This window comes from Micropterus dolomieu, linkage group LG21, assembly GCF_021292245.1.
Source record: "Micropterus dolomieu isolate WLL.071019.BEF.003 ecotype Adirondacks linkage group LG21, ASM2129224v1, whole genome shotgun sequence".
Taxonomy (NCBI): Eukaryota; Metazoa; Chordata; class Actinopteri; order Centrarchiformes; family Centrarchidae; genus Micropterus; species Micropterus dolomieu.
In genome coordinates this window covers 33583198-33594527 of record NC_060170.1, presented here as the reverse complement: position 1 = coordinate 33594527, position 11330 = coordinate 33583198, and the positions used below count along the sequence as shown (strand labels likewise).

Sequence of the window (11330 nt, the reverse complement as noted above, 5' to 3'; positions counted from 1 at the left end):
TTTGTGTTTTCTCCCAGTTCTCTCGTTCTTTTCTCATCTCTTCTCTGCTCTCCTTCAGCTTTCTGTCAATGGTTTCCTTTGTTTCTGACTCTGATCTTATATTTTGCTCCAAAGCTTCAACTTTTTGTTCCCACTCCTGTCGTTGAATTTCTTCCTGTTGTTTTCTCTTCCTTTTTTCTTCGTCTCTCATTTCCTGTTCTCTCTTTCTCTCCTCACGTTCCTTCTTTATCTTCTCCTCCTTTTCTTCAAGTTCTTTTTGTCTCAGTTTTCGCTCATTTTCAATTTCTGCTCTCTGTTCTTCCATTCTTCTTTGCACCTCTTGCATTTCCTCCTCATGTTTTCCTTGAAGTTCCTCCCTCTCTCTCTTCATCTCTTCTTCCTTCTCCTTCAGGATTCTCTCCATTTCTTTCTTTATAGCTGCCTCGGCCTCTTGCAGCATCTCATTGGTGTAAAAGCTTCCCATGTTTTCCTTCACCATGGTGTCAATCTTGGTTATCAGCTCACTGACTTGTGCGTGGTTTTGTTTCTGACGGTTATTAAACACATGGTATCTTCCTCCACAGTCAGAGATCAGCTTCTTAAAAGAATCATCACATTCTTTTCTAATATATTCTTCAACTGACAAATTGATCTCCTCCAATGAATCTCCTCCAGTTAAAAGAATGATGGTGAACTTTTCAGCATTCTTCCCAAAGCCTTCCTTGATGCGTTTTAATGCCTCCTTCTCCTCTGGTGTAAATCTGCCAATGTGTAACACCAACAGGAAGACATGTGGTCCTGGAGCCAGAAGACTGATGCATTTCACCATCTCCTCATAAACCTCTTCATGGGTCAAACTATTGTCAAACAGACCAGGAGTGTCGACCACAACGACCGGACGACCGTCCACTTCACTCTGTGCTTTCTGACAAAGTTTGGTGACTGATTTTTGACTTGGTTTGGCTGTAAACTTGTCTCTTCCTAGAATGGTGTTTCCTGAAGAGCTCTTGCCAGTTCCAGTCTTCCCTATCAGCACAATCCTGAGACTCTCTGGGCTCTGCTCCTCATCACTGGCTGTAAAATATAAATACCTGGTTATTTTAAATGCTGACAGTTGGAACAGAATAGACTGCAAGGTATAATGTCAAACAGATAGTTTAGGACACAGAAAAATAATGTTATTATGGTTTTTTTATGTTGTACTTACATCTGACCATGCTGTTTTTTTTCAAGTCCTTAAGCTCTTTCTCTTGCTGTATGACTTTTTCTATTTGGGCAAATGCAAATGTTTCTGCTGTGTAGCAGGATGGTTTTTCCTTGTAGAGTGTCAGTCTATTTTTTCCCACCATGTCCAACAGCTCTGGGATCTGCTGCTTGTCCTTGATGTTGAGAACAACATATCTTCCTCCACAGCTCTGACGGAGCTCCTGGATGTCTCTGTTCTGACTTACAAAGTTAACAAAAGCTGGAGCTGCAGGATCTGACTCCACAGTGAACAGAATCATGGTGAAGTCATCGACTCGAGAGCTGAATGTGTTCTGGATGGTCTTTAACTCTCCCTTGTCTTCATCAGTGAGGGGACCCACAGGTAGGACCAGGATGAAGACATGGACGCCCTCAGGATCACAGAGGGAGATACACCTGAGTGATTCCTCCATCACTGCCTCCTGAGGTTTTCCATACAAGGCAGGCAGCTCCACCAGGGAAACCCAACGTCCATACACCTCTCCCTGATGTTTAACACACTCTGATGAGTTGGAGACTGAATGAAACTCTGTCTGACCTAAAATGGCCTTGGCTGCTGAAGTCTTCCCTGCTCCTCTCCTCCCACACAGAACCAGGTTTAAAGCTGGTTTGATGTGTTCAGACTTTGGTCTGATGGTCTCTTCAGTGAAGGTGAGGAAGGTTCCTTCGTTTTTATACACAATGTTCTCAATCTTCTCCATTAACAGTCCGTGGTTTTCTTCAAACATGTTGTAACATCTTCCTCCACAGTCTTCAAGGAGCTGGCTGACAGAGACACTTGTTTCATCATGGGTCATGATGACCATTGAGTGTTTAAAAGCATCTTGACCAAACAAACTCAGGATGAACTTCAGTGTTTGTCTGTTCTCCTCAGTGAAATCAGAAGGCTTCACTAACAGCAGCAGAACATTTGGTCCAGGAGGACAAAGAGTCTCACAGCTTCTCATCACTTCTCTGAAAGCTTCCACAGTCAGACTGAAGAAGTCTGGAGTTTTCACTACAGTTAGATCATTTTCTCTCCACTCTCCACAGGTAGACACACATTGTTTTAAATTTTTTTGGAAATGAAACCCTTGTTTTTCTAGTATGAAGTTACCAAGCTTTGTCATTTTGTCCTCACTTTTTCCCACCATTATAATCCGGAGTGAAGATGCTGTAATAAAACAGAGGGGTAAAATGTCAGTTTAGAGTTGGTGCCAACGGGTGAGTGTACCCAAATCCAGATATTAGGACACCTTACTTATCAAAAGCCTCCTTTCCAGCACTCTTGCATATCCTTTTCACGGAAGATTATGCTTCATAATTACATTTACAATTACATGGTATACTTGCAGTCGTCTTTTAAAAGATGAGAACTGCCACTCTGGTATACCTGTGTCCTGTCCATGACCTCCATGACAATGAATAGAGGTGTCAATAATGGCATTGCAACAACTTCCAGCACCTTCTGCCTCTCAGGTAAATTTCTTCCCCTCGCACCTTACCACTGTGGGGTTTTTTCATTACCTCAGTGACCTGTGCTTAGAAAATGGGCCACACTCCCCCTGAGACCTCCAACTCTGCCATGTCCACAGAAGGTCAGCAGATCCTGTCCTCTACAACAAGAAGCCTGTATATGGCTCTGCCTCCCCTACCTGAGTCATTGGATGGTATAATTGTTTTCACGTGACGTCACATTCCAAGGAAAAGGGTCCCTGGATGGTGGTTGTGCTTTCAGATGCACTAATTGACGAGGAGACGAGTCTGAGCTGTGTTAGGTGAGGGATTCCCAACAAAGTAAACGTAAACATTGCTACAGACGAGCGCTGGCAGAGACCTGGCGGTTTTTAACAGCTCCCTGTCTACTGGTTGTGTCCCTGATTATTTTAAAACGGCTTGCGTGAACCCACTTTTAAAGAAACCTGGTTTAGATCCCTCCTTCCCACATAATTTTAGACCAATTTCAAAACTGCCCTTTTATTGCTAAGATTCTAGAAAGAATTGTGTCCAAACAGCTGCTCACTGTACTAGAAAATAACAAAATATTTGAAAAGTTTCAGTCTGGTTTCAGGAAGTACCACAGCACTGAGACTGCCCTGCTTAAAGTCACCAATGACCTTTTAATGTCTGCTGATGAAGGTATGTGCTCAGTCCTGGTACTCCTGGACCTTAGCGCTGCTTGTGACACCATTGATCACAACATCATGTTAGACAGACTGAGGCACTGGGTGGGGATCTCTGGTACTGCCCTAGAATGGTTTTCATCCTACCGGTCAAATAGGAAGTTTTGCGTGTCTGTAAACAACTATGTCTCTTCGTTCTGTCCAGTTAAATATGGTGTGCCTCAGGGGTCGGTCTTAGGACCCATTTTGTTTTCCTTGTATCTGCTTCCCCTTGGACATATTATCCATAAACATGGCATTTCTTTTCATATTTATGCTGATGACACACAAATGTACTTGCCCGTCAGATCCACAGACCCTGGAATGCTGAGTTCACTTAACAACTGCCTTTGTGAAGTAAAAAAATGGATGTCAAATAATTTCCTCCAGCTGAACTCAGACAAAACAGAAATCCTGGTCAAACAGTATGTTTTAGAATTGACTTTAAAATTCTATTGATTACTTTTAAAGCTCTTCATGGCCTCTCGCCTTGTTATATTTCTGGTCCCATACGCACCAGCTCGTACCTTGAGATCCTCGGGCAGAGGTCTGTTGTCTGTTCCAGAGTCTCGACTGAAAACTAAAGGGGACAGAGCTTTTGCTGTCAGGGCCCCGAGGCTCTGGAACAGCCTGCCCGAGGAAATCAGGTCGGCTGAGTCAGTGAACTCTTTTAAGTCCCTTCTTAAAACATACTTTTATACCTTTCCTGATCTTATTTGACTTTATTTTATCCCTTTTATTTGATTCTATTTTACTAATTTTATATTTATCTTAAACGTTTTATCTTGTATTGTTTTTGTATTATTGTCTCTTGGGTATTATTGTCTTTACACTTGTTAAAGCACTTTGTAACTGGTTTTTAAAAAGTGCTCTACAAATAAAGATTATTATTATTATTATTTTAACGGCAGAAATAGGGCAGTGGGTGCTGTATATGGACACTTGCAGTTTGTCTCCATATCTTTATCTTGAGTTGAGAGGTAATCCAAATTAAATTTAACGGCTTTTGCGGCGTCTCTACGAGGGAGGGGTGTGAGCCACTATCTTGGTCTGTTGTTTTGCCCTCCAGGTCACCACGTATGTCACGTGACTGAAAACCATGAATTGAACCTCTCTGAGGTTAACTAAAAGTACGTCTCTGTGCCCTCTCTGAACTCCTCCCACACTAGAGTTTTTGCTTCCACAGTAACAGAAGCCATAGTCCGTCTGACCTCCTGATAACTGTCTGCTGCTTCAGGAGTTCTCAGATTATTTAGACTGACTGTCTTCACTGCGGGCATCTAACAGCAGACTCTTAGCTTGCTGTCTCGACAGGCACCAGTAACCCTCAGGCCCAAATATTTTGCTACTGCTAAAGCACGGCCCCTTCTTATGATCATTTGACAGCTCTGCTCCTCTCTTTTTGACAAAGTCAATGAAATGTTTGGCTTTAAGAGTTCTTGTATCACATACACCAACGAACCACCTCATGTGCTAGTATGGTGTTCATTACTGGCAATCAATAAGTAGCACAATGGCCAATAAAAAAACACCAATCAGGTTAACATCAGCCAGGCAGTTCCTCTCAATCACCCCTCTCGGGTTTTTGTCCATCATTACCCACCTGATTATTAAGCCGAGACACTACAGGTGAATAGGGTAAAACAATAGATATATTTTTAGTGACATATTAGACTCAAATGTTTTCCAGAGGCAATATCCCCTTTTAATACCGTTAACTTTCGCCATGTTTTTGGGAATAAAATATTATATAATTCAGGCTATGAATGATATGGTATCTCACAAAAGGGAGTTCACCCATCCCATTTTTGTAAATGTTTGATTATATCTTTCAGTGTACAGCTTGTATAACAGTGTAAATTTGCTGTCCCCTCTAAACCGCTGGCAACAAAAGTGAGTACAACCCTAAGTGTAAAAATGTAAACAAAAAAATTGGGCCATTTTCCCTCCCCGGCGTCATGTGACTCGTTAGTGTAACAAGGTCTCAGATGTGAATGGGGAACAGGTGTGTTAAATTTAAATTTAAAAAACTTGGCACCTTGTGCTCTCGGTGCTTGAAGTGGACAAAAGTAGGTGCCAGTACTCCCCCCAAAATGTTGCAAAACATTTCTCGTTGCTGTTGTTTAGAACATTTTTAACAAAAGCTTTCAATAATGATAGAGACATTCTGATTCTGACATGTCCCCAGCGTTCCCAGTGTAAATTACACCTACCTAGAGAACGGGAACAGGGGAGCGTCACGTAGCGCCCAGAGAACCTGATATGAAGAAGGCAGAGGAGAGTACCGGAAGCTTGGGAGAAGTCCCGGTATGCAAAAATATCCCAGTTCACCAAAGAGTAAAATGTACCGGAGCGTTCCGCCCCACTTCATGCACTGGTTGCTCTACAACAAGATGGCCTAGACTACAACAAGATTGCCAAGACCCTAAAACTGAGCTGCAGCATGGTGGCCAAGACCTTACAGCAGTTCAACAGGACTGAGTTCCACTCAGAACAGGCCTCGCCATGGTCGACCAAAGAAGTTGAGTGCGCGTGCTCAGCGTCATATCCAGAGGTTGTCTTTGGGAAATAGATGTATGAGTGCTGCCAGCATTGCTGCAGAGGCTGAAGGACTGGGGGGTCAGCCTGTCAGTGCTCAGACCATACGCCGCACACTGCATCAAAACGGTCTGCATGGCTGTCATCGCAGAAGGAACCCTCTTTTAAGATGATGCACAAGAAAGCCCGCAAACAGTTTGTGTCAACATGTACTGTGACAGACTGAAGCAGAGCATGACCCCCTACCTTCGAAGACTGGGCCAGAGGACAGTATTCCAACAAGATAACGACCCCAACCACAACTTCAAGACAACCACTACCTTGCTAAAGAAGCTGAGGGTAAAGGTGATAGACTGTCCAAGCATGTCTCCAGACCTAAACCCTATTTGTGATGTATTATTTTGAGGGCACAGCAAATTTACAAGTTATACAAGCTGTGCACTCACTACTTCACATTATAGCACAGTGTAATTTCTTCAGTGTTGTCACAGGAAAAGATATAATCAAATATTTACAACAATGTGAGGGGTGTACTCATTTTTGTGTGATACTGTATTTACAAACTACTGTTCTGTATCAAAAAAGTCTCACACACAGTCCAGGTTCATACAATGAAACTGTTGACCTCCTGATCAATCCTGAGCTCCATCAGAGCATCTAAACATGGATTATAGAAGCTGAAAGTTTAATTCTGTTTTCTCTGTTGTCCTGTCAAGTGTATTACTGAATAGTGACATTACTGCATGCATGGAAATGTTTTAATGACTGACAGTAGCCTCTCTAATTATTCTAGTTAAAGAAAACACTCATAGATCAGCACAATAAAGAAATAACCTGGAAAGATGCAGGGACTGGTAGAGGTGGTTTAAAATATCTGTGCAGATGCAATTTTGCAACCTGTACGCCTCCAGGAGTCTGAGGCATGCAAGAAAGATTGTTGCCAACCCCCCCACCCTAGACAACTCATTTAGACTCTCCCCACAGTTTCTTCCCATCTGCAGCTGGCTTAATAAACAAGGCCCGGAATCCCCACTGTAACTGACTCTCATGCACCCCCACACCCTCCCCACAGTATACACTGTAAATGTTTACCCATTACAAATCAGATTTTCTATGCACATGTTAATAACTAAATGCCATATTGTATGAAGTATATTCGACTATAACAACTTCTATGCACATTTTGTCAATTTCAAATTTTAAATTTATATATTATGTCTATTGTCACTACTTTGCATAAGCTGTTTTCTTTTAAAATCCATGTTAGAAAGTGCTTCACAAAGGCGGAAAAATAAAACACTATCAGATTTTAATGAAATAAAAAGATAAAAACAAGAAAAACCTGTTTGTGTTCATTGATATCATATTGGGTAGTTGTTAATTGCCATTAATTGAAACATGACCTACATGGTCATGGCCATGGCTACATGGTCAATGGGTCTTTGATGTAGAGACTGGAGTTTAGGTATAGATATGATATGCCATAACTGGGTCTACTGCTGTGCTCTATTAAAGATAAATGGGTCAATGAACTGTTAAATCTCCATCCTGTGTCCTCTTCCCGCCTAGTGTTTTCTGACTGAAACCAGTTCCCCCAATTTTTTGGGTGGTCCGTCAAACCAGTTCTGCTGTGATCATTTCAGCCATTACACTAATCGTTATGGAAACTTTTATTATATTTCCATTACTGTTATGTTATGAGTGAGGCATTATGGCTCACTGCATGCTACGCATTCCCAATTTACTTATATTACTTACATTGTCTGCTTGTGCTTTCCACTGGTGATGAAGTGTGTGATGTAGACATAGATTTTATCCCTTTTAAAAGACAAAACAGTCAATTTATTAGTTAGAGTAGATCAGCTTTTTCCTAGATCTCTAACTGCATGGTAATCATATGTAAGTGTACTCACAGTTGCCGAAATAGTCTTTTGCTGTGTACAATTTGCTTGGCAGGATCCCTTTCAGTCCTATAAAAAAGATAAGAGCATCAACCTTAATGTTCAAACTTAAACTCATAAATGAGACCAAAAAAGAAGAGAGGTTAGACTTCTACTTTGCTTTGTGATCAATAATTCATAAACAAAAAATACCACACGCTGCTTTATGGGGTGGTGGCGCATAGATAAGATGCTTGCCTTTGGTGTGGGAGACCTGGGTTGAATTCCCACTGTGAGACATCCATCAATGTGTCCCTGAGCAAGACACTTAACCCCTAGCTGCTCCAGAGGCGTGCAACCTCTGACATGTATAGCAATTGTAAGTCGTATTGGATAAAAGCTAAATGAATAAATGCTTTGCAAAAATTAAAAAGCCTATAATAAATGGGCGTAGCACCCTTTTGACTTATTGATCACAAAGTTGGTCTTGCGATATGTCCTGTTTTTCTGCATTTGTGAAATAGCACTCCTCAGCCAATAAACTGGGATTTGCTCTCTCTATAGTTAATGACTTGTTCCTTTACTGTACCTTTAATACTATCCAAGTTGAAATGGACTCCTGCTTGTTCCAGGCTTTGATGACCACCAGGCAAAACAGATGTTGCGTCTTTGAAAACATCACAGCTCACATGATCTCCATTGTTCTCCTTCACTATTTTATTCATGAGAGTTAACAACTGTTGATGTTCAAGGTTCTTGTAGCACAACAACCTGGATCTACATTTTCTGATAATGCTTCCCACCAGTGGATGCTGTAGATATTTCCCCAAGTAATCTGAGCTCTCCTCTCTCGGTGTTGATATCAGAACCAGTGAATGATCAAATGATCGATCGCTGAGGTTTTCAAGGATTGATTGTAGCCTCAGTTTGTGTTCCTCAGTGAAGTCTTCAGGCTGTAGAACCAGCAGGAACACATGAGGTCCAGGATCACAGAGTCTCACACAGTTTGTCACATGTTCTGTCAGTTTCTCTTCAGAGATGTTGGGATGCAGCAGATCTGGGGTGTTGATGAGAACTATTTCTTTCTCCTTTAACCGTCCTCTTTCTCTCAGACAGTCGTCTGGTTCTTCATCAGTGTTGAACTTAGTCTCTCCCAGTATGAAGTTCCCCACTGAACTCCTCTCAGACCAGCTGTTCCCCAGCAGAACAACCCTCAGCTCAGACACTGAGAAGTAAAGACATGTGATCATAGACTTATTGTATTAATAAGACAGCAATTTGAATGGCATTGTACACGCTTGGAATGATCACCAATGAAACACTGTAAATTCAAATCTAATTAAACAAAATAATAAAAATAATTCTGACTCAGTTAAGTTTGACTCACTGCTAGGCGGCAGAAATTGATAGCTCCCTCTGCGCTTCAGGGGTTGACCTTCATCTGAAATTATAAGGATACAGAAATATAGACATAATTCAGTAAGTTATTAATATTCATGTAATATCTAATAGACATGATTGGGACATTAACAAGGACATGTTTAATCTTACATTAAAGGTGTAAGATTTAGTGTATATATACAGAAAATACACTTTTTCATTTATAAAATGAAGGTAATTTAACTTAGCCAAAGATGGGTTTCTACAGCTATCATGTGCATTTCACGAACCAGCCAGCTGGCCGCATCCTGCGGTTTCACCAGGGGACATACGGGGGAGCTCTCGATTCTGAACTCTACTGATGCATCTTCGCAGCCGGCACATCCCTCTCCTGTGAGTTATGCGGAGCCCCCTCCCACCCTGCCACAGCATGCACAGTGGCAAAGTTCTGGCATCTCGCTCACACCTTACTTCCTCTCGCAACTACCCAGCGTTTAACCGTTCGGGAGCGGGGCCACGCCTCAACCACACCTCTAATCACCCTTATCCTTTCATCTCGTTATCCCTTCCTTTTCAACCAGTTGCGCACCTCTATCTTGTTTTATCTAGGTACCCTTCCATCCAAGACGGAACCCCCACTCTGAGTCTCCTACGCCTGGTCTTCGTACCCAGCAAGGCCTATTGGACGGCATCCTTATTCCTCTACCACCCTTCCCCTTTACATCCATTTCACATTCAGAATATTCATTCAACCTTTAAATTACACATTGTTGTGGCGTGGTCCTCACTAATGAAGATCCTTGTCAAAGCATTTCATGGTTCAACTACATTATTTTTTCTTTATTTCTTATTATACTTTATTGCTTTCATGATATATAAAATGATGTTGAAGAATTCTCTTTCAGTTTGACTCACAGTCCGGATGGTTAAAGACAGGGCCGCTGCTGCGCATCTGGGTATTAAAATCATCATCTTCATCATCTATAAAAATACAGAAAAACACAGATCAACCGTACATATTTAAAGTGCTTTCAGACTGATACGTGCATGAGAGAAACAGTGAATGTCTTTACATGAGGTCTGTTTCCCAACACTGAACGTGACATGTCTGGACAAAGTATCAGGTTTCAGTTTGGTTATTTTCAAATATCAATTATTAAGAAATGTCTCTCTTTGTGTGTCTGACAGTGTCTTTCACCTTAATCACGGTGTGCCCCTGTGAGAGAAAATTCCCTCGAGATATTTCAACATGATTGTACAAAAGGCTTAAGGGGCGTAATGAAGCATTTATCAGATCCTTGATCAGTGCAACCACTGAATGATCAGTGTGAGTGAGAGAGCCGTACCAGTGGGATCCTAGGAGGATGATACAACTTTAGGTGCATTCGATATGACTGTGGCTGACTTTCGCTGACTTGATTGTCTAATATGAGCTGCAGGCGACTGCAGGGGCGGGGAATAAAAACAGCTTTATCAAGATTAACAACTGATCTCACGAGACCAGTCAAAAGGGGGTTCTAACTTTTTGCAGCTGGAGAAAAGCAACTGCGGCTGCCTTACTCTGTGCATGTAGTCACTTTCCTCCCTTTTAATGTCATGTGACATGGTGACATTTTACAGCACCAGCTAAAGTCGCACACAATTTCTAACCAGAATGCCTTATGTTAAGTCCAGCATGCATCACGTTAAGTATGAAGTCAAACGCACCTTTATTTCACTAGCTTATAAATGTGCTTCCTCCATGTGCTTTTGGCAACAACTGCTTCAGGTGGACTACTACCACCACCTGCAAGGCTGGAGTTGAGCTGACCCTTATTGTATGTAACACGTTACTTATACTTATTAAGTGACTCATGCACCAGCCAGGTTGAGGTCTCAGTTTTAGGCCTTTGTAGAAATCTAGTTTTTATTGGGCTGTTGATGTTTAGACTTGGTTTACAAATAGAACATCCAAGACTTGGTAACAGCTGGCAGCTCAGAGGCAACATTTCTTTCAGATTATAATGAAACATTGTATTGCATTATATATACAGTATATATATAAGTCTGACTGGACTCACCTGATGGTGCAGTCGCCATAATGTGCTCTGCTGTAAACATCAGGCACCAATTCTACTGGAGGGAAGAATAAATAGGTTATCTTACTCTAAACTCTCTTAATCAGTCA

At 41.7% G+C, this 11330-nt stretch overlaps 1 protein-coding gene across 1 annotated transcript in view; it reads right to left on the bottom strand.

Annotated features, from left to right (window-relative positions):
* The window catches only part of LOC123960580 (GTPase IMAP family member 8-like), an 11509-nt gene extending 1327 nt beyond the window's left edge, over positions 1-10182 (bottom strand). Inside the window, exons 1-6 of the mRNA XM_046035400.1 lie at positions 10079-10182; positions 9171-9224; positions 8401-9008; positions 2956-2967; positions 1187-1862; positions 317-1053 (exon numbers count right to left, since the gene is read on the bottom strand). Of these exons, the coding sequence (XP_045891356.1) occupies positions 317-1053; positions 1187-1862; positions 2956-2967; positions 8401-9008; positions 9171-9224; positions 10079-10115 (2124 nt within the window). The 5' untranslated portion in view covers positions 10116-10182. The remainder of the gene's footprint in view (positions 1-316; positions 1054-1186; positions 1863-2955; positions 2968-8400; positions 9009-9170; positions 9225-10078) is intronic.
* Positions 10183-11330: the final 1148 nt, after the last annotated feature.